The 24,320-nt window shown below is 39.7% G+C and overlaps 1 protein-coding gene across 1 annotated transcript in view; it reads left to right on the top strand.

The window, feature by feature from the left end:
* CCSER1 (coiled-coil serine rich protein 1) overlaps window positions 1-24,320 on the top strand; it is a gene marked incomplete at both ends in the record, with an annotated part of 646,590 nt that overhangs the window by 269,851 nt on the left and 352,419 nt on the right. The window contains one exon of the mRNA XM_080638355.1: window positions 9,557-9,634. Within this exon, the coding sequence (XP_080494481.1) occupies window positions 9,557-9,634 (78 nt within the window). The remainder of the gene's footprint in view (window positions 1-9,556; window positions 9,635-24,320) is intronic.

Genomic DNA, 24,320 nt, shown 5'->3' on the forward strand with positions numbered 1-24,320 from the left:
CCTGAGCAACAACAAGCCTTTGAGCAAATTAAACGTGAGATAGCTCATGCAGTAGCCCTTGGACCAGTCCGGAATGGGCCAGATGTAAAAAATGTACTGTACACCGCAGCTGGGGAGAATGGTCCTACCTGGAGCCTCTGGCAGAAAGCTCCAGGGGAGACTCGAGGTCGACCCCTCGGCTTTTGGAGTCGGGGATACAAAGGATCTGAGGCCAGCTATACCCCAACTGAGAAAGAGATACTGGCAGCCTATGAAGGGGTTCGAGCTGCTTCGGAGGTGATTGGCACTGAAGCACAGCTCCTCCTGGCACCCCGGTTGCCCGTGCTGGGCTGGATGTTCAAAGGCAGGGTCTCCTCTACACATCATGCAACCGATGCGACATGGAGTAAATGGGCTGCACTAATTACACAACGAGCTCGAATAGGAAATCCCAGTCGTCCAGGCATTCTAGAAGTCATCCGGGACTGGCCAGAGGGCAAAGATTTTGGAATGTCACCAGAGGAGGAGGTGATGCGTGCTGAAGAGGCCCCACCATATAATAAACTGTCAGAAAGTGAAAAGCAGTATGCCTTGTTTACTGATGGGTCCTGCCGTATTGTGGGAAAGCATCGGAGATGGAAGGCAGCTGTATGGAGTCCTCAACGACAAGTTGCAGAAACTGCTGAAGGGGAGGGTGAATCGAGTCAGTTTGCCGAGGTGAAAGCCGTCCAGCTGGCCCTGGACATTGCTGAACGAGAAAAGTGGCCAGTACTTTATCTCTATACTGACTCATGGATGGTGGCAAATGCTCTGTGGGGGTGGTTGCAGCAATGGAAGCAGAGCAACTGGCAACGCAGAGGTAAACCCATCTGGGCTGCTGCACTGTGGCAAGATATCGCTGCCCGGGTGCAGAACCTGGTGGTGAAGGTACGCCATGTAGACGCCCATGTACCCAAGAGTCGGGCCACTGAGGAACACCAGAACAACCAACAAGTGGATAAAGCTGCTAAGATTGAAGTGGCTCAAATGGACTTAGATTGGCAACATAAAGGTGAATTATTTTTGGCTCGGTGGGCCCATGACGCTTCAGGCCATCAGGGCAGAGATGCAACATACAGATGGGCCCGTGATCGAGGGGTGGACTTAACAACGGGCACTATTGCCCAGGTTATTCATGAGTGTGAAACATGTGCTGCAATTAAACAAGCCAAACGGTTAAAGCCTCTTTGGTATGGAGGACGATGGCTGAAGTACAAATATGGGGAGGCCTGGCAGATTGATTATATCACACTCCCACCAACCCGCCACGGCAAGCGCCATGTGCTTACCATGGTGGAAGCAACCACCGGATGGCTGGAAACATACGCTGTGCCCCATGCCACTGCCAGGAACACTATCCTGGGCCTTGAGAACCAGATTTTGTGGCGACATGGCACCCCAGAAAGAATTGAATCAGACAATGGGACTCATTTCCGGAATAACCTTATAGACACTTGGGCCAAAGAGCATGGCATTGAGTGGGTATATCACATCCCCTACCATGCACCAGCCTCTGGGAAAATCGAACGGTATAATGGGCTGTTAAAAACTACACTGAGAGCAATGGGTGGGGGAACTTTCAAGCATTGGGATACACACTTACCAAAGGCCACCTGGTTGGTCAACACCAGAGGATCTGCCAACAGGGCTGGCCCAGCCCAGTCAGAACTTTTACATATTGTAGAGGGGGACAAAGTTCCTGTGGTGCACATGACATAGGCTGAAAGGAGATGATGAACATCAGAGCTTTGTGGAGAACAGTTAATTGTATGAGTATGTGAGCATAGGAACTGTTTTTATGAAACTGGCACCTAAAGCCTGGCTTCAACAGTGGCCATCTGTGGATAGTTCAGAGGAACTTTGTCCTGGGTTCAGCAGTAGCAGTCAGTTTTTCTCCTTCTTAGTAGCTGTTGCAGCACTGTGTTTTTGACTTTTGGCCTGGGAAGAGCTGATAACACTGATGTTTAGACTGACCAAGGACTTTGTGAGTCTCATGCTCTGCCAGGGAGGAGGAGGGGCCGGGAGGAAGCAGGGACAGGACACCTGACCCAAACTAGCCAAAGAGGTATTCCATACCACAGCACGTCATGCCCGGGGATGTAACTGGGAGCTACCCGGAAGGGCACGTGCTCTTTTCGGTCGGGCTCTTTTCCGGCGAGCGGTATCATATTTTCTTCCCTTGTTATTTCTCTTATCATTATTATTATTGGTGGCAGCAGTAGTGATTTGTGTTATACCTGAGTTACTGGACTGTTCTTATCTCAACCCGTGGGAGTTACATTCTTTCGATTCTCCTCCCCATCCCTCTGGGGAGTGGCGGGGGGGGAAGTAGACTGCGTGGTTCTAATTTACAGCCGGGGCTTAAACATGCAACAACATGTTTTCAGGAACACTTTTATCCTAACACATCAAAAGAGTTATTTCCACATATCCAGAAGCATATGAATGTATATCCTGTGTATGTTTGTATCCTCTTTAGTATAACTGTAGGTGCATCTATTGTTTGTATTAATATAATACCTGATCCTTTTTGGCTCCAGCTTATAGCTTGTCCCAGTATGTTTAGATACGTAATGATGCAGAACATGTGTGGATGTGTAAGGGAGGGAGAGGAGGCAATTCTGTTATCAGATTTGAAACTTCTCAGTTTAATTAGTTGATTACTTCTTTTCAAAGTGTTTTATTTGTAAGACCAGAAAAACAATGGACCTGTATACAGGGAAAATGCAGGAGTTTGAGAGAGCCCAGAGACACTTTGCTGGTAAACTCCTTTGACTGAATGCAGACATTTTCTTCCAGATTGAGGCTATGGCTGTATGGAGTCTCAGTCTGTTAGTACTGCGATGGAAGCTGTGGAGAAAGAAAATATCTTTGTGACGAGTAAGAAAAAAACCATCACTAACCTTGCTGTATGAGATAACTGTCATATTTGCTATAAAACTGAAAGCAGTTTGAGAAAAAAAAATGTGTATATTTTCAATCTGAAAGATCTCCTGAAGAAAAGCAATTGAAATAGGCAGCCCACAGATTAAAATCCCAGGAGAGTACTTGGTTCTCTCAATTGACTGCTGAAAGAGCAGAAAAAGCTGATGTTATATGATATTATTAGGGAAGAATATACAGTAACAAAATGTCATGGCTGGATAGTATAGTCAATGAAGTATGAAAGAAACAATAGAAACTGAGGGAGGGAGTAGATTTTTGCTCAAGGAAATGAGTTCTCCACTGTGTTGTCAACAAAGCATTTGCGTCTGTGAAAGCAACCCTCTGGTTTTCATTAGGATAGAAATATGACTGGACTTGCATTTAATATATTGTGTCATAGTAGCGATCCCAACTCACACAGTGACAGTCATTGATGATCTTGTGATACTCTTCTCAAAGAGATGTTAACCCCAAAGTCATTGTCCAAATTACTTTTGAAATTATATTCTGCTTGCAGATAGAAGTGAAGGGTTTTTTTAGAGATTAACTCGAGTTGAATTTGCTGTTTGTGAAGGTAAAAAGAGTGGTTTTCTCCCACATATTAATGGACCCTTTATCCAGCTTCTGTGTGCCAGGAAGTTATCTGACCAAGGAAACTTGTGTCTCTGTTTATTATGAGTCTCATGAAGGAAAGTGGGGAATAAAGACAGACTGGAAAATTAAGCAATGAAAAATCAAGGTGAAAAAAAAAAGAGCAGAAAGGAGGACATATTTACTATTAAATAAATCTATTAGTTATATAGTGATATACATGTCATTTTCTATTATGAGAAAATGACATATGCTTATAAAAAAACCTGTTTTTTTCCCTCTATATGTACTCAGTTGTAAACCGGCAACCTCTAATTCTTGAGCCCCTGTTAAGAGGCTTAGTTCAGCTTTCTACTTTGTTTACAAATTTTAAAACATGTTTATTAATGTGTTCTCCTCATGCCAGCTACTAGGTATTTTCAATGTTAGGTATTTTCATATTCCCATTTTTAGAAACTGAAAAGCAGTTAATAGTAATTTGTACCTGGTACTTTGGTATTCTTACACTTCTGCATTTAATATAAAGAGAGGGGGAAGATAGCTAGCTTAGCAAACTTAAATATTTGTGTAAATTTAATATAAAGTGAACAATGTGAAAATATAATCTGACTCTAACTATTTCAAACACCATAGGCCTGCAGCAAACTATGGACTGTCTATGTCGCTTGCTGGTTATGGATTTTATAATTAATTTAGCCTAATTAAAAGGCTAAAAGAGCATCTTTCCAGTTTTTTTCCAAATTATAAACAAATAATAGTCAACAAAATATCCTTCATCCCAATTCCTTCTTGCTGAAAAAAAAATAATTGCTGTGCAAAATATTGCATTTAATGTGTTTGCTCAAAGTTCCTGAGAAGTTGGAGTCTAAGTTAAACATTACTGGACATACAAATGCTGTTAAGTGACAGATCAGGTGAAATTTCCCACTGGCATTTCACAGCTCAGGTGATTAGTTTTGCTTAGATGGTAAGAGGAATGGAGGCTGATCTGCCCACCCATATACTAAGTGCTAGTTGAGAATCAGTAGGTAATTGAACCACTAAAAACTTAGCTATCCACACCTCATGTACTGGCATAAAAAGAGGTAGTAAGAAGCAGCTGTAATTTATGCTTCACCCCTGTGATCCGAGCTCTGATAATGCAGGTTAGATGAAAGAACTGCACAGCCTTTCAAGCTATCGGAAAAGCAAGCTCTAGGCAATGGACCAGCCAAATACTGGAAAATAGTTATTATATGTCTCAGCTGATAATTGCCCATATTAGTAATGATAATTAACTATGCCTATTAATAAAAGACACATGAAATAGGTTTATAAATAACCACCTGGATTATATTCTAAGATGTTATAAAATAGACCTAAATACATTTTGAAGAATCACTTCCATTCTTAATGAGATTGAGGATGTTGGGGGAAATTAGTCAAGCATGGTGGGAGGTGAAGGCTCATTTCATTGCCTACATTTTGTTCTTATCATTACTAATTTTTAATAGTAATTTTATTTGCAGGAAGAGCAAAAGCTCTTCATGACTTTAAGTAATGCAGAAACTGCAGAAGCCACTCTAGAAGCACATAGGGGAGCATTGCGTACTCTGGATGTAAATGGAGTGCTTGGACTTGTGAGTTCCTAATTTCTATCTTTGTTTTTAGCAGCACTTCATAGCTTTGGGCAAATCATTCCCCCTTCTGTTTTACTTTAATTGATAAAGTGGGATAATAATATTTAAGCACAATATTTCATAAAGATGTTATGCAGACCCATTAAATAACTCCACTTGGAGGTCTTTGATTACCTTCAGTATATCAAAATGTCACTACAGAGCTTGCTGACTGCACCTATTTAATTTCATAGTTCTACTCCACTTCCAAGTTTTAAAATGATACTTAGTGGCATCACGTATGGTACAACTAGAACTATCACCCTGAAAGTCAGTTCAACTCTCATCCACTGCTCCTTAGAAGAAGCTATAAAGGACACAGATTGTCTTTTCTTCAGTTATTATAAAGATTTATTTGATCTCTAGCTCAAATATCCAGTGGAGGTTTTCTCTGTCGGTAGTAACTTCTTAGATCAATAAATTGTGATGCTGATCTCCAGAGAAGTCAACTATCATTGCAGTGTTTACCCTTGCTGAAAAGCAGTGGTAACAAATTAAATTGGCTTCTGTCAGTGAATGATATACAGTGGATGGTCCATATTTTATGATACAATTAATAAAGATTGAAACATAGGCCCCTTCATAGAGAAGATCAGATTAAAGACAAGGGTTTTGTAGTGAGAAAAAATACAATTTATGATGTGAAGTGAGTATGGTTTTGTTTAAAGAACAGTTGCTGAAGATTGGAAGATGACTTGTTTTCAAAGGAGTGTGGTTTTAACAGTGTACATTTATATATACTTGATCTTCTGTATTGCTGGAAAAACACTGACTACATTCTCTAACCTGCTGTTAGGCAATTTACGTCACTATGTAGGCTTATGAAACATTCTCTTTTGAGGTAGTTACAGCAAGTGGAAGAAAACAAGACAAAACCAAGCCTGTGACTACTTTAAAGAAGCTTCAGAAAGAGCTGCTTTCTCTTTCATGCAGCAAAATGGTGGCAATCTGTCCTCAAGGATAATCCTGATCCTAGATCCCCAAATAGGATGCAGAAGTGGGAAAACTTTTTCTCTTAGACTTTGTTTTCTTCCTTTGCCTTGATATCCAGAAATTTCCTGAAATTAATCACATTTTTAACATTGTTCTCTAGAGTTAAATGATTAGCACCAACTAGAATGATGCCATGATACCCATCCAGTTGCACAAAGAGGATGATGTACATTTAGGCTTATCAGCTCTAGAAATCAGAAGAAAACTTGAGCATTGATCAGTATAATTGTGGAACAGCTATCAGAAAAATTCTAATAATGTCAATTTTCTGATTTTAACAGCCTGCACCAAATTAAAAAATGCCTAAAAGCACAGGAAGGAAAGCTCACAGGGTTGTTTTCTACATGGACAAGATGGTATTTTCTAAACTGTTGTTCTGAGAAATGCTTGAATTGCTTGGTATTCAGACATTTTAAAAATGGAGTTTAGGTGATTAAAGCTTTACAAATTCTCTGCCCTCCAGAACACTCAGGTTTCCAGCAATACCAGGAAAAGGCTCAGTCTACAAAACGCAGCTGTGGTATCACTATGCATCAGAAATCCTTTTTGAATGTATACTTGCACAGCAAAGTACTGCAAAATTAAGAGATGTCCTGATTTACCTAATTTTGCCAAATATATATCATTATGGTACGAATCATGTTTAACATCTACTATGACTTAAAAGATATGATTATAGCCTAATGGTGTAGCATCTTCTGATTAATCTATAACTAAAAGCTGTCAGCTTTAAGCCAGTTTAAGTGTGGCTGCTTTTATGAGAACAGGCTTGGTTTAGGCAACATCAAATAAAAAGTCCTCATTGGACTCACAGTGATAGGGGTTTTTTGTATGTATGTATTTTTTGTATGTATCTTTTGTATGTGAAGTGTGATCGTGACAAATACCTTAGGGATGGTAAATTTAGGTGGAAGGTGTGATGTTATTTGTAATTGTTTATATGTCCCTTCAAGAGGGCAAGCTGACAGCATCTCTAAAAGCAGTGATTAGTTTGGAAAGGGTTTTTTTAATAGCTCAAGAAACAACCCTTTTGGTACTGTCTCACTCAGTTCTGCACTATAATAAACTGTGTTAGTGCCACTGGATTTAATTAATTTACACTGGCAGAGAACCTGCTCTGCATTCTTTGGAGAGGAAAATTACTGAAGTTGTTGGAGGGGGCACTGATGCTATATGTACATGGACAGCTCTAGCCAGACACAGGCTCTTCTGCCAGTGCTCCTATCTGGCCAAACTCAAACCATTTGCAGTCCAGAAGCTATATAGTCACGGTGCCCCTACTAATATAGCCCACCTCTCAGCAGCCTTTCTAGTTCAGGCACAGTGCCACATCAGCATGGCATCCAGACCTGGGCTGGCTTGTTTTCAGTCATCACAAAAAAGTGGATGTTTTTCTGAGGCCATCATGTGGCTGAGCTTTGAGGCATTTTGTTAGAAGCATCTTCGGCATCCTCAGGGCTGTTTGACCTTTCTTAGATTCCAGCTCTCACTGAAGAGCTTCCAGCTCGTGTAGCATACAGGTACCAATCCACTTTGCAGATTTTCATCCTGAGACTGTTTCAATGCTTAAAAGATTGGACTGCCTTCCTACACACTTCTAAGTGCAAATTAGGGTGCTTGATTTGGTTTGGAAAGCAGTTACTTGATTTCACCACCCCCCTTTAGGGTTTTTCTGTACTGTGTAAATTAAAAGACAAAGTGTCCTCAGCTGAACTGTTGGCTTTTAAGGCAGAACATTCTTACAGAGAAGGTCTCCAGTTTTCTCTGCACTTTGAGTTTAATCTAAAAGGGTTATATTTCACTTCCTTTAGGTAAATATCAACCAGTTTCCTTAATGATCCAGTGCAGAATCAGTGTTAAAATTTGTTATGTTTGTAAATGCTAGAGCAGTGGCTTCAACAAAGATAGTGGCTTTCTGACATGTTATAATCTCTCTTATTCCTCAGCTACTTTTGTTGTGTTGCATGGGTTATAAACTACCTGTTTCTTTCTTTCTCCTTGGAAATAATTAGCATGCTCCCTTCCTTTCTCCTTTACTTACATCGCTTTCACTTAGCGAGTAACTTGTTTTTTCTTTCAGATATGGTGTAACTGATACATATCTAATTAAGCTCTGTGGTTTTCTCAGTAGGTGTTAACTTTGAACTCCATGTCCTCTACTTGAGATTTGACATAGGGATTTTGTAAAAAATTCATCTCAGTTTTAATCCTGTATCAGTTGGTTCAGTAAAATATGGTATCTCTGCTTAAAAATCTGCTGAATGACCTGTTAGAACTTCATAGTTGAAGCAGTGTTCTTCACTTGCAGAATCTGGACTTCTTGAAGGGGTCAAAATAGATTTATAGTGATAGGAAACCAGACAGCTGATTAGTTAATTGCAGAAGTTCAATTCATTAAATCATTCTACACTGCAATGCCATAGCGTGAAAAGGAAATTGATTTCTACCCCATGCAAAATTTACTTTTTTTCAGTATTCTCCATTGCATTATTTCTGGTTTATTGTTGTGATTTTTGTTGGCAGATATTTTTTATTTTAGCACTTAAGGACTTATTTCCTAAGATTTATCATATAGTCTATTTTTCTTCAGAACAATTTTTTGTGCATTTTTTTAATCCAGATTTTGTTCTTCTATTATTATTACAATTCCAAATTATTAAGATTTTCCACACACCTCTTTTAATGTCTGTCACATCTGTAAAAATAATGACCATACTAACTAATAGGTTACTGAAATATTACCTAAAAAAGAGACCAATCTTAAGCATTTTGACCGGATAGGTCCATTGAAATATACTAACTAATTTTCATTGAAATATACTAACTAATTTTCAGTATTAACTTTGCAGTTCACTGTTTCTTTTCATATATTAGTGTTCATTTGTAAGATATATTGACTCACATGAAAGTGATAGTTTTTCAAACTTTGATACAAATACTTTCCTTCAGTATATTGCTTTCTTGTTAAATATGCCTCTTAACTTTACTACTGGGACATCCCCAAAATAATAAAAATACTAATTAAGCCAAAATTGTATATCATACTTGTTCATATGAGCAATTTTTTGTGTTGTCAGTTAACCTCTTGTATTACTCCTTTATAAGACACAGTATGTTTATTATTTTTTCATATGCTTCAGTCTTTGAATGGGGAGCTCATTTAAAATAAAGAAAATGCAAAATACTTAACCATTAGTGAAATATTTTTACTAATTAAAGGTAAATGCTGTACAGATTGCGGTTGTTTTGTCAATCTAATTCTGTTGGATTTTCAGTGTTGGTTTTGAGCTTTTTTTTTTTAATCCCAAAATGTAAAACGATGTCTGTAGAACATGATTGGAAATGCAAACCCCTGTGTGCTTTTCTTTCAGAGTACGGACATGAGTCCAGCTAGTAGCACCACCTCACTCCCTGTTAGCCCTCTTCCTGAGGAGCCATTATTTTTCAAGGTACAGTTAATTAATTTCATAGTAAACACTGTATATGAATTTTGGCTTATTGTATTATCTGCTTTACTATAAAGTGTTATTATTACTGCTTCCTGTTCTTTAAATTACTTTGAGATCATCAGGTATTCTTTTATGTATATATATAACATGCAATTTTCAAGACGTACCTAGAATAAAATGTCGTTGGTTTTGAGAGGATATTTTTTGCAGCAAACCAGAGCTCTAAACCATTATTTATAAGACTGTGTTTGATACTTTTTGATACGTGCATTCCTGTATATGTGTGTATGTCATTTTTCATCAACAGATTTCTCATTATATTTCATTTCAAGTACATGTTTTAACGAAGAATGATTAGTTACTGCAAAAATGCAGGAAACATAAAAGTTACATCATAAAACAGTTTTGGCATAAGCCACAGGCCTTTCACTGTAGTTCATTTTAATAATGATGGGACAATAGACACAACTTGGTAAATTTTGTGCTGTGAGAAATAAGTATCTCTATGTCACTTTTTCACCTGACTTCATGGTATCCAGCCCTGGTACACAGAATAGGCTTAGACACAGGCTGACTCTTGGAAGAAGTCTCCTGGAGCTTTCCAGGTATTTGGAGCTCTGGCTGCAAGTAAAGCAGTCATCTTGCTAGTTGTTTGCTGAGAGAAGGAAGAGGGAACTTGGTTTTTCAGCACCGGTGTCTCAAACGTGTCATAATATGGACAGTTACACTCACAGGAACATCTCTCTTAAAATTTCCCCTTTCCCCAGTAAGTATCCATGTGCTGTGTGAAAACAACCAGTAGCTTGGGTTGCAATTTCAGTCACTTAGTGATGATGCTGAATTAAAGCTGAGAAGTTCTTCCCTGTGAGGATGCTGAGGCACTGGCACAGAGTGCCCAGAGAAGCTGTGGCTGCCCCATCCTTGGCAGTGTTCAAGGCCAGGTTGGACACAGGGGCGTGGAGCAACCTGCTCTAGTGGAAGGTGTCCCTGCCCATGGCAGGGTATTGGAGCTGGATGAGCTTTAAGGTCCCTTCCGCCCAAACCATTTTGTGATAGTGGGTTTGAAGGAGGTGATCCTGCCCCTCTACTCTGCTCTCGTGAGACCTCACTTGGAGTATTGTGTACAGTTCTGGTGTCCTCAACATAAAAAGGACATGGAACTGTTGGAACAAATCCAGAGGAGGGTCACGAGGATGATCAGGGGACTGGAGCACCTCCCGTATGAAGACAGGCTGAGAACATTGGGGCTGCGTGGAGACCTCAGAGCAACCTTCCAGTATCTGAAGGGGGCCTATAAGGATGGTAGGGAGGGACTCTTCATTAGGGACTATAGTGACAGGACAAGGGGTAAAAGGTTAAAACTTAAACAGGGGAAGTTTAGATTGGATATAAGGAAGAAGTTCTTTACTGAGAGGGTGGTGAGGCACTGGAATGGATTGCCCAGGGAAGTTGTGAATCCTCCATCCCTGGTGGTGTTCAAGGCCAGAGGCTTGGAAGACATGGTTTATTGTGAGGTGTCCCTGCCCATGGCAGGGGGATTGGAACTAGATGATCTTAAGGTCCTTTCCAACCCTAACTATTCTATGATTCTAAGTAGAATTAATGAAGGTTGATGATGCAAAGTTGCGTCTCTCCTGCACATGCCTCTAGTGCAGGAAATATCAACCTATCAGACCTGTCCAACCCCTTTAAAAAAAAAAGTTGTTGTTTTTGTTTGTTTCTTTCTTTCTTTTTCCCATATTTTGTATGTCTAAGCAAGAGTTACACCCTACAGTTCATAGCCATCTAGCTAGCCAGCTGATTCCTGCTCTTAAAGTGTTAAGGACTGTGCTTGTTCGGTGGTTTCCTTGGTGGAGGTACAGATGGGTATATCCACAGTCAGCTATTCACTGATTCTTCTTTCTCTTTAGAGGTTTAATGTTTTCAAGACCCCTACCTCACAGTTAGATTTGGCTGAAATGGAGCAATGCTGTGCCAAGATACTAAAGCAACCATGTCTTTTTTTTAACTTGGGAAACCACATTAAATGCACATTGAAATTTACTCAACATCATAAGGCAGATTTGGTAGTTATTGTTTCTCCCTGTACCTGGGAAACCACTAAGATATGTCACATACAAAGAAATGGGCTGCTCAGCTCAGATGAAATTGTAATAGGTAAGGAAATAAAATACTTACAATAAACTCTCATGCTTAAATTCTCAGCTGAGGTATGCAAACACTGCTCTGTTTGCATCAGGAGCACTCTGGCAAATACACTGTCGTGTATTTGGTTTTGCCCTTATTTATTTTTAAAGGAAATGTTGCTTCTATAGCTCAAAATGGGTTGTAAATGACTTCTTTGAAGTGGAATAGTTGCTCTAATAAAAAAATGAAGGTATTTCTTCATATTAAAAGTCTCCTTTTGTATTTTACAGTAGAAAATGATATGAGGGAAAAAAGGCAGGAAGCATTATTTAATCTTTCATTTTCATTCAATTTTCAAAACGGGAAATATTTTCTATTGGAATTCAAGCAAAATGGAAGCTAGACCAGGAAGTCAAATAGATCTCAGAGCCAATGCCCTTAAGTAGAAATAAAAGTAATATAAAATGTAGCTGTTTCTGTTATTTCTTCCTGACTCACTCTAAGAGACAGCAATATTGTTCCAGTAGTAATGTGAATGACTGGTTTTACAAGCCATAACTCTCTCCAAATACTGTCAATCTATAATACTGGCTTTTGATGATGGGATGATGCATTTCCCTTAGCAACATGATAATAACCTTTCCTGCTTTCTTTCTGTAGAAATGAAGATTGAAAAAGAAGTTCTATTCTGTGGTTTGGAAAACACAGATGTAACAAAGCAGAGCAGTATAAATGCTCTATCTCCTTGGTGTAGTCTGTCTCAGAGCTAGTGAGCTTTTATATTAGACTGTGAAATGAAACCAAGCCCCTGTTCTCAATCATACCTGGTTTTATGCCAAGACAGAGAAATATCATTTCTTGGATTTTATTAATTCCTCTTCAAGAAAGTCTGCATTTTTGCATAAAGAAAGAACGCAAATTCTGTCATCATACTCATATTACATCCAACTTTGCCACTGCAGACATTTTCAATCCCATAGGATATGTGCTCTATAAATATAAAGAGAATCTAAGCTTATTCAAAAACACTTTAAGATTTTGAGTTTAATCTAAGGAAAGTTGGTAGCAAGATTCCCATGAGAGTGCTTGCATGTTGCGTCTCAGCTTTGGTAACACTGAACTGAGCTACCATTTTCACAATACATTGTGCATGGTGTGGCATGTAGCATTGCTAGGAAGATCCAAATCATTTGAGGTGTCATAGTTTAAGACCTGCCAGTAACTCAGCACAATGCAGCCATTTGCTCACCCCTCCATGCCTTTCCACTCTCTGGGTGGGATGAGGAGGAGATTTGGAAGCATGTGAACACCACAAGTTTAGATAAGAACAGCCCAATAACTGAAGTACAATAGAATACTAACACTACTACTAACGCTAATACTACTACTACTAATAGGGAAATGACAAGGAAAGAGATATCAAACTAAAAGGGGAAAGGAAAAAAAAATCCACAAAAACCAAAACAACAATCAGCAGTGATGCACAGTACAATTGCTCACTACCCAGCCTGACCTGAGCAGTGATTGGCTCCTTCTGCATGATTCCCCCCAGTACTGGGCATGACATGCTGTGGTATGGAATAGTCCTTTGGCTAGTTTGGGTCAGAGGTCCTGTCTCTGCTTCCTCCTGGCTTCTTGTGCCCTTCTTCACTGGCAGAGCATGAGAGACTGAAAAGTCCTTGATCAGAGTAAGTGCTACTTAGCAACAACTAAAACATTGGTGTGTTATTAATATTGTTCTTGGACTAAAGCCAAAACACCAGCTGCTGGGAAGGAAATTAACTCTATTCCAGATGAAACCAGGACATAAGGCCATAGTCAGGCATATTTGGAGGAAAGTTTTTTCCAGTACAGCAAGAGATACTCCACCTGAGTCCATGGTATACCATTATTTTAATGGAATCAGTATGTTTTATTTGTGTGAATACAGTACATTTAGAGGAGTGTCAGTGATACCTAGCAAAAGGAATAGAAAACCTTACTGAAAAATAAGGGTAGCCAACTCCCATGTGATTAAATCCAAAAAAGCAAACTAGTAAACCTGAGAAAATGAAAACATAAATGTATCATTCATGCCATTCAGCAAACTTTGCTCTGCAAGTGTTGTAAATAGTGAAATAGCAATGGAATTTGATTTTGCTTGAGGAAAGAGCAACTTTGCACAGTAGCCAGAAGTACAGCCAATTTTTCGTGTTGCTTCACATTGCCTTCTCCCTGTGGAGTTAGCAATACACGTGCGTTCGGAGCAATCTTCCCCATTCTTGCTCTTCAAAAGCTTAGAAGATTCCTATTCAGACATGTATGCAGAAAGTGCATGTTTGAAAAACTTTTCTAAGCCAATTTGTGACAATACACTCATAGGCATTTCTTTTTAATGAGGGCTGTCTTTATGTCAAATTCCAGTTTTCAATCCTCTGCTGTTTTCTGTGGTTAAAGCTATTTAAAAAGCAAGATCTTTTCCTGTACAATGAGAAAAGTTTACTAGTTGTCTTGCAAAAGAACATCATCTTTGTTGGGGGTTTTACACTTAAACATTTCTATAGGGAACATCTTCATTTGAACAGTTTATCCTTCTGTCCCTGTGTTATATTTCTTGAGGAATTAGAGACTTATATTGGGGAAAAAAGCTATGTCACAGCTGAAAAAATGCAGAATTATGAATCCGAAATACAACAGAGCAGAACGGTATTTGTCATGCAACCTTAACTCAAGTGTTATTCCATGTTATAACAGCAAAACTGTAGCTGGCTCAAATGTGAGTGACTTTTCATTATGAAAACTTATCATGCTCCTAAGCTGTAATTAAAAATAATCTTGCGTTTTATTTTGAAGATAAGTGAAGATGAGGGTATTTCTGAAAGGTCAACTTACTAAGCAGTATCTCATCATTTTTTAGAACCTGTTTCTTTCTCCTACTCATTACACTGTGCTTTATTGCAATAGTATTTTAATATTTTTTGAATTATTCTAAAATACAGTGATGGATAATTTTAAGAGGGGATCTATGACAGCCATTTAGTACATAAGATATCTAATATTACCTCATGTCCTGGGTTCAGCTGTAGCAGTTATTTTTTCCTTCTTAGTAGCTGGTGCAGTGCTGTGTTTTTGACTTTTGGCCTGTGGACAATGCTGACAACACTGATGTTTTTAGTTGTTGCTAAGTAATATTTACTCTGATCAAGGACTTCCTCAGTCTTATGCTCTGCCAGTGAGGAGGGGCACAAAAAGCCAGGAGGAAGCAGAGACAGGACACCTGACCCAAACTAGCCAAAGAGGTATTCCATACCACAGCACGTCATGCCCACTATATAAACTGGGGGTAGTTACTCGGAAGGGCTAGATCACTGCTCAGGTTGGGCTGGGTATTGGTCAATGGATGGTGAGTGGTTGTATTCTCTTCCCTTGTTATTTCCCTTATCATTATTATTATTGGTGGCAGTAAGAGTGGTTTGTGTTATACCTTAGTTACTGGACTGCTCTTATCTCAACCCGTGGCATTTACATTCTTTCCATTCTCCTCCCCATCCCTCTGGGAGTCAGGGGAGGAAGAACAGGGGGGAGTGAGTGAGCGGCTGCATGGTTCTGAGTTACTGGCTGGGCTTGAACCACAACAAATAATTATTCATTATCTGTTATAATGAGCACCAGTCTCACTGGTTATTAACCACAACCAAGTTGTAAATAGTAACCATAATGGTATTTTATTATAGCAATGTTTAATTGCATTTCAATTCTGTTATTGATCTCAACCATGCTTTACTAATTGATATTAAACATAAGAAAAAATCCTTACATTCTTTCGTTTCTAGTTTGAGGGGGCTGAGAATTTCCTACAGTTGTGTTCTAACTTCTGTAATTAATACTCTTGATGCCAATTCCCTTAGTAAGAAATGGAAGTGCCAGCACAAGTAGCAGAAGCTAACAGTCTTTAGCAGTGTTACCACTGCTGTAGGTCTAATAAGATATAGATCTATATTAACTTAGGTCTATACTGATAGTTCTGCAATTCATCCTTGTAGCTCTTCAGGCTCTGCAAACTCAGATCTTTGCAGTCACTAATGGTATGGTGCTCTGACAGCTCATGACATTTGTGCATACAAGTTTGTCCTGGTTTAGCAGTAGCAGTCATTTTTCTCCTTCTTAGTAGCTGGCACAGTGCTGTGGTTTTGACTTTTGGCCTGGAAATAATACTGATAAAGCCGATGTTTTCAGTTGCTGGTCAGAATGTTTACCCTGACCAAGGACTTTGTGAGTCTCATGCTCTGCCAGGGAGGAGGGGAAGCCAGGAGGAAGCAGAGACAGGACACCTGACCCAAACTAACCAAAGAGGTATTCCATACCACAGCACGTCATGCCCAGGATGTAGAACTGAGAGTTCCCGGAAGGCCTGGATCACTGCGGGGTGGGGGCGAGGTACCGGTTGGTGAGTGGTTGTATTCTCTTCCTTGTTATTTCCGTTATCATTATTATTATTGGTGGTAGCAGTAGTGATTTGTGTTATACCTTAGTTATTAAACTGTTCTTATCTCAACTCGTGGGAGTTGCATTCTTTCGATTCTCCTCCCCGTCCCTCCAGGAGCAGGAGGAAGAAAGGTTGGGGGAGGAAGTAGACTGAGCGGTTCTGATTTACAGCCTGGGCTTAAACCACGACAGTTCTTTTTGGCACCCAACGTGGGGCATGAAGGGCTGAGATAACGACAGAACTGACCGAGGCACAATGCTGATTTATTGGCTCTCAAAGTTGTTTCTCTTGATGTCACGGTGTCAGTATGCTGTAGCTTACTTAGAGCCGGTATTTGCTGTGTTAGTGTTTATCAAGTGTGGGCCTTGGGCTAAGGTTCTTGTTTCATTGTACTTTATGGTAATGGCTTGTAATACGGGTGGGCTCCGGCAGCAGGGCGGGATGGACGTGGCCGTGGACTTGTACCTGGCCGTCCCGCTGCTCTTCACCGTCCTGGCCCTCGTTCTCGCCTCCATCTTCGTGAGGCTGCGGGGACCTGAGGGGGAGCGGCCCCGGGAGCCGGCGGCGGCCGAAGCGGCCTGGGAGAGGGGCCCCGGGGACCAAGCGGCGGCGGGAGTGGGGCTGGAGGCCGGGAAGGAGGCGGCTGCCGAGTAGTGGGAGGAGGCGGCGGAGGAGCCGAGCCCCGTGGCCGAGCCCAGCCCCGCGGCGGCCGAGAGCATTCCCCAGCAGCCTCCTGCTGAGCCCCGTGAGCCTGAGCCGCAGGAGGATGCAGGAGACCCCGCAGCATTTCCCAGCAAGGCAGAGGAGGAAGATCTGGACTCAGAAGAAGAGAAGCTGGTGGTGAGAGAGCCTTCAAGCACAGCAGCTACACCAGCCCCAGTGACAAGTACAGCAGCATCATTTGAGAGTTCTGAAGGTTTTGAATGGCCTTTGGGTACCCTTGGGACCTGCCTGCTGATAGTGATGGGGATCACCATGTTGGCACACACACAGAGTGAGTTCTACCCACGACCATTTTGTCTGATCTTGAAAGTTAAGCAGAGTCAGGTTTGGGTCTTGTCTGGGGTTGGACGACAATATAGGGGGACCAAGAGGTTTTCCCCAAGGCTGGACAGTCATGAGTGTCAGGGTGTGGTGGGACAGTATGGGCGAGTATCTAGTCCACTGGGCTCCTCCAGTGCTTTGGAAGCATTGGAGATGGAAGGCAACTGTATGGAGTCCCCAGTGACAAGTTGCAGAAACTGCTGCAGGGGAGGGTGAATTATTTTGAGCCTGATGGGCCCATGACACTTCAGGCCATCAGAGCAGAGATGCAACACAGAGATGGACTCATGATCAAGGGGTGGACTTAGCAATGGGCACTGTTGCCCAGGTGATTCACGAGTGTGAACACTGCACACAGCCTCTCCTGCCCTGAAAGACTGTTACAAGAGATGGGGCCCAATATCATGGACCAAATGGACTCAGCAGCTTTATAGGGATTGGTCCATGCACTAGGATAAGAGTACACTGAGATGAGAGTGAGGGCATATTGAAAATGTGGGATCTGAGCATGATGTGAATGGTATGGAATAAGGGGTGGATACTGTCCTGGGTTCAGCAGCAGCAGTCATTTTTTCTCCTTAGTAGCTGGTGCAGTGCTGTGGTTTTGACTTTCGGCCTGGGAATAATACTGATAAAGCCGATGTTTTCAGTTACTGGTCAGAATGTTTACTCTGACCAAGGACTTTGTGAGTCTCATGCTCTGCCAGGGAGGAGGGGAAGCCAGGAGGAGGCAGAGACAGGACACCTGACCCAAACTAGCCAAAGAGGTATTCCATACCACAGCACGTCATGCCCAGGATGTAGAACTGAGAGTTCCCGGATGGGCTGGAACTCTGAGGTACCGGTTGGTGAGCAGTTGTATTCTCTTCCTTGTTATTTCCTTTATCATTATTATTATTGGTGGTAGCAGTAGTGATTTGTGTTATACCTTAGTTATTAAACTGTTCTTATCTCAACCCGTGGGAGTTGCATTCTTTCGATTCTCCTCCCCGTCCCTCCAGGAGCGGGGGGAATAAAGGCTGGGGGGGAAGTGGACTAAGTAGTTCTGATTTACGGCCTGGGCTTAAACCATGACAAACTTTAACAAGAGAGAAATTTTCCATCTGATCAATAATCAGATTAATATTTTTACTGCAGATGTTTAGAATAAACAATATGACAGTCACAATAAGGTTCACTGGTTAGTCAAAGAGATCCGTCTTTGAGAGTGTGACTTTATGTAATCTAGCTGAAGAATTAGGCCTTGTTCAAACTTACCAATCATGACAACAAACTGAGCCTCTACTTCAGAAAGTCTCTTATGCTAGTTGACATGTAGTCAGCCTATTTACCCTCTCTAACTTAAATGCACTATTTCCAATATTTTAAGTAGTTGCTGACACTTCTTTGAATAAGATTATTATAATGTATTGTTTCTTTTTGGCTTCAAAACAGACTCAAAAATAATCACTTAGATGTTCTGACCAATGGGCAGGTACAGGTTAGGGTTCAGTGATCCTTTTTCATGGGCTGGAGGCCTCATTAGCTCTTGTCCCTCTCATTCCACTCTCTACCTGAATTTCTGCTTCCACTAAGCAGTACGTAAGCTCTGAAGCCTCTGAGGTTTTGGGGCTTTGTTTGTTATAGAAGTTTTTTTGGTATTTCTACTAAAGGAAATAGAGATATAGAAGTATGATTCACTCAACCCCATCTCTCCTAATCTGCTGCCCCAATCTCCAGTTTATTTTAAACCAGTCTCTCATCATTCTTCAGTGGTTTTATCTATTTCTCCTACTCTACTTTTATTTCCTGTATCAGTATTTGCTTTCTCTGACTTGTTATGTTTTACTGGTTTAGCACTGACTGTCAAAGTCACATCATCACAGGGGCTTTCTATCTTTGATGAAAGCCTTCAATTTTGTGATTTCTGAGAAAAGACTTAAATATCTACCTTGTTTGCAGTCTTTGTCATCATAGTATGAGGTCTAGAAAAATGCTGAATTTATTCTGATGGTAGGAGTGAGAAGTTGGGTCCTGTTGCAAGAAGCATTGATGAATCTGTTCACTCTCTTTTCCTTTTTTCTGAGTGGCTCTGTGCATGTGTTTCCTAAGGAGCAGGGCTCTGCCAGCAAGTCTGAGTAGAACCACATCACCTGTTTCATGAGTAACATTTACATCAGCTCATCCAGCAGGGTGTGGATGTGGCTATGAAGTTCTGTCTAAGGTTTGACTGATATGAAAAGGAGTGACAAAAATACACCGTCAAAATAGAGCTTAACATAAGAAAAGTTTTAAAAAAGTATATATACTTGACCAGTTTTCAGCTGATCTAGTAATTTCTTCAGGTCTTAGTTTATCCTGGCCTGTAACTGGGTCTGGGAAACTGGTGGTCCCTCTCCCAGTGTGCTCTCCATGTCTGCCATTGATTCTGATTTCTTCCTCTCATTGGAAATACACTATGTTTATGGCCAAATTTGAACACATCTCCTTGTACCTTGTGTGTGTCCACTGAAAAAGATGTCCTGTACAACTTGGAACTAGAAATATCAACCTCTTCCTATGGGTTTTAAAAGGAGGAGATACAGAAGACAATGGAGCTACTGTATAATCTAAAAATAGTGCTATGCAATTTTAGGAATATTGTACATGAATTAATGATTCAGGTAATGTTACTGCATAGCTACTCCAGGTTATTAGACTTCCTTAAATAAAAGTACTTGGTTTAGCTCTCCTAGGGAAAATTGGGTGAGCAAAAAGAAACAAACAGATTAAATAAGCAATCTCCGAAGAGTAAAGACCAGAACAGTGTAATGAAGTGTTAAAAACAGACAGTAGAAGGGAGTGAACATCAAGAATCCCTCAATGGATATTCTTTTTGGAATGACTGATCTATAGTTAAGAATTTGTCACCCAGACAAAAGTGGACTTGAGTGATTGTGGGTAACATATACCTGCCAGGCTTCATGTATGGAGAAGACAGACAGATATTTACACATTCTGAGGACAAAATAGTATTTCCTGAGACTTCCATTTCCTTCAGGGCTTGCAGCCTGAATTTTAGCCTGAGAACAAAATAATTCAAGAAAGAAATGCAGGAGCAATCAATAAAACTTGTGTGAGCTCAGAAGTACAGTTGTCCTGGTACAAGGATATTTTACAGAATTTTATTTATTTATTTTTAATTTTATGCAGGAAGCATAGGTACAACATCTGTAATTTGCTAATGTCACTGATATAATTACTGAAAGGAACAAGAATGATACTGGGAACTACGCATGTTTTGTCTGATTTCTTTCTGCCTCTATGCCTTGATCATAGCTGCCTTTCTTTTGCAGATTTTGTGAACATGCATTCTCGTTTCTTTTGGTATGTTTTCCTTAATTGGCTGAAACTTTGTTCACAGGGTGAGGATTAGTTCAGTATTTCAGATTTGATGCTTTTAATGTTATAAATTCAGTTATTTTCTCAGTGAGCTGCATACATAAAACTGATTGTCTAATAAAGTCTCCAGAAACACAGATGATGCATCAACAAATGCATGCAAAAGGATCATCATTACTGTTTTTCCTTTAATGAGGTTTCCAGAATAACTGAAGAATTAATCAGTACTACAAGGACAAATACTAGGTTCATTCAGGTTTCTTCCTTCAGGCAGGCACACAATCACACGATGAATTCTGATACATACCTACAGGGTATTTTTTCCCTGATGAGTACTCTATCTAAAAAGTCATAATACTTGTAGCATTACAGGTTGCTGAAAACGTACTATCACCAAGACTGGGAAAAGAGATTTTCTTGAATCTCCATGGGAGGATCTTGATATCTCAAGTAAAAGCACTTAGAGTTCATCCTAATCATCTCAATACAGACAGTAACTCCTAAGTTCCCTTGGCTAGGGACCTATAGGCATAAGTAAGTCTGAGGGAGAACATTGGCATTTGGAAAATATTATGAAAATTCTTTTAGTAAGCAGATTTATGCCAAGGGATTTGGAGTGAAATTCTGATTAATCAATGGCACAGTGACCACTGACTGCCTTTAGGTGATGGATGACATGGATTATGTCACAGGCATTGATTGCTTCAAAAGTGAAAATATAAATCTGTAATGACCTGTTTAACCCCATCAGTTATTTTAGAGGTGAAAATGTAAATGTGTATTGACCATTCCAACCCAACAGTGTTTTCTGTGGTTGCACTGTTGTAAATGGGATAAAATTGGAGCATTTTTGCAAATTTCATTTAATATAATTAAAATGTAGAACTGTTTGCAATGCAAGAATTTATTGAAGAATAACGATTCAGTTCCAGTATGTCTTAGAACAATAGCTGTTTTCTTCCTAGTATAAATTAAACAAACTGGGGACTAGAAAAGGGGTTTTCTACGTCTCAGACCAATATTCTCACAGTAGCAGGTGGTCTGTCTCTCTCTCTCTTTCTGGCCAGTGATTACATTTTTCACCCAGGAAACCTCTGAAAGACACTTCCATAGAAACTTAATATTTTTTGTGCTTTTCTATTAAAACATGTATAAGCAACTTTCCCAGAATCTAAATAAGTGATCTTAATGACCCAGCCACGTTTTCAAACATAATCTCTTATTGTAGGAAATACAGGGTTTAGCATTTTGGAATTCTTGAGTTGGATGTCTCAAAAGTACAACACTAAAAATAATTTATTTTTATAATGCTCTTCTAGATATTAGAAAGATGGATATTTTGGTGAGCAATTTAGACAGCCATCCAGGTGAGTGGGAAATGTGTTCTGTTAATTTTTATCACCTGAAATTTAAGGCAAGCTTTAATTATGGAAACACAGACACCTTTTACTACTTAAGAAACCCATGTGTGTCCTGCATTTCCTCCAGCTGTGTCTTTAGTAGAACAGACAAAACACTGAGAGATGATGGATATGGCTTTGCTGGAGTTTTATTTTTGTTGTATTCCTATTTTGGTTTTGTGGAGGTTTTTTTCCTTGTTTGTTTTTTTTTTTTTTTAATTTCTTATTTTTCCCCTTGAGTTTGTCCCTGGATCACACTGTGTCTCCTGGTAAGTTATGATCTCCCTTATAAGTAACATGTTTACATTGGGCTACTTAATTTTGCTGAGGAAACCATCTTGTCTGGGAAGCTTTGTTTGTGTGATACAACTGGATTAGGTGCCTTATAATGTTTGGTTGGAACTTTCCAAATGCTGTTTCTCTTCCCACCAAACTTTGTATGGCTGCTTAAAGTTAAAGCTAGTTCTGTGTTGAAAAAAAAGAACAACAAACAAAAACCAACCAAACAAGCAAAAACCTTTCCCTGCATTTAAATATTAGAAGTATAACATGGTTTTGGTATTATCGGGGTAGGTTTCTTGTTTCTGAAAGGTGTAATGTACTCTGATTTTAAGTCTTGCTATGTGCATTACATTTACTTTCTGCTCTTTCTTTGCTTCCAGTACAGTTCAGTACGCTGATTGGTAATGAAATACGTTATGAAGTATATTTCTGTTTTTAAGGTGACCTTTTCCATGTTTTATAATTTGTTCAAGAATCATCAATAGCAAACGTTACAAAGCTGTCTTTTTTTGTTGTGTTTTTTTTTTTTTTTACCAACAGTGCAATCATATAAATGCTACTTGTATCACCTAGATATCTTCAGCATTAGAAAGCTGAGCATCATAAAAATTAATTCTTGAAGTACTGAGGGTCTTGCAAACACTAATCCATATGATACTTCTATAGGATGAAGAGGCATTGTTATCTTCCTCTCACAGAAAGAGGCTTGAGATACTTCCACTGTGTTGGTGATACTGCACACTGTCCAGGTTTCAGACTGGAGAACTGATGCTGCGTTTCTGGATTTCAGTTTCTAGCTCTTAATTTTTCCTCACCAACTTGTCTCTTTCTTAAAGGGCTAATCTTCCCACTCAAAACAAGGATTCTGCAACTCCTTTCCTACCCAAACTGGGGAGCTAAGCCTGCTCTGCAGACACATCTCTCCATTTGAAATCACATGTAGGAAGTTATAATTTCCCTTCAGATAAAGAAGTGGTATCTGAGGAATATTTATTATAAGATAATTTTCAATTCAATACAGCATTAAACAGAGAAGTAATTAGTAGCATGTCATGTGCCAGTTCTCTGTATGATAGTAAAAATTTTCTGTTTATAGGAATAGATAGTTTGGAAAAACTATTTTTCAAGTTTGCATCATGTTATTTAATGGAAAATATAGACTTAAATCTTCCTTTATACAGTTCTTTTTTTATTATTTTCTATCTACAGAGTCTTTCTTATCTCATGGAAATGAGTTGTTTAGGGTTTTTTACTGTTGTATGTTGTTTCCCCTCTGGAAGTCTGTACACCAAGGGCTTTATGTGCAGAAATATAAATGGCAGGCATTTGCTTAAAAAAACATTTGGTCACTCTTCTGCCACAAGCAACTGAGGTATAAGTGTCCATTGGTATTCAGTCACTTCTCTAATATTTTTGTAAACTTTCTTGTGGTTTGTGGAAATCATAATTGCTCACCTGTTCATAGGAATGTATTGCACACCTCTGTGAATCATTCCAAGCAGCAGTGCAGGCAAGCGTCATGATGAATTTAGCTTGAAAGAATATTCCCAGAACACATAAAAAGGCAAAACTAACTGAATCTAAGTGTGTGCGTCACCAGGGAAAAGATTAAGTTAAATTGGTTCATGATTATTATTTAAAGTGCTTCAAATGTTCTTTTGTGATATATCTAGGAGGTTGCTATTTGACTGTCCAATTGCAGCAGCTTCATCTCTTCCAGCTCTATTGGCAGGGTGAAAATATAACTAACATGATGTTATGAACTGGAGTGCAGCTGATTGCTTTGTCAGGTGCTTGTATACCTCTGACGTAAGGTAATTTGTCAGGAAAAAGGTAAGAAAGATATGACTGCAAACAAAGGTGGCATTTAATGTCAGTGCAAGCCTAATGGTAGAGGAATAAGTAGTCAAGAAACAGTGATTTGAATTGAGTGAAGCAAAAAGGTCAGAAGCAAATGAAGTGCCTGCTTTATGTGTTTGAGGAGCTTGGTATGGTGATTCTGCAGCCT

Source organism: Psittacula echo (assembly GCF_963264785.1).
Source record: "Psittacula echo genome assembly, chromosome: 1".
Classification (NCBI taxonomy): domain Eukaryota; kingdom Metazoa; phylum Chordata; class Aves; order Psittaciformes; family Psittacidae; genus Psittacula; species Psittacula echo.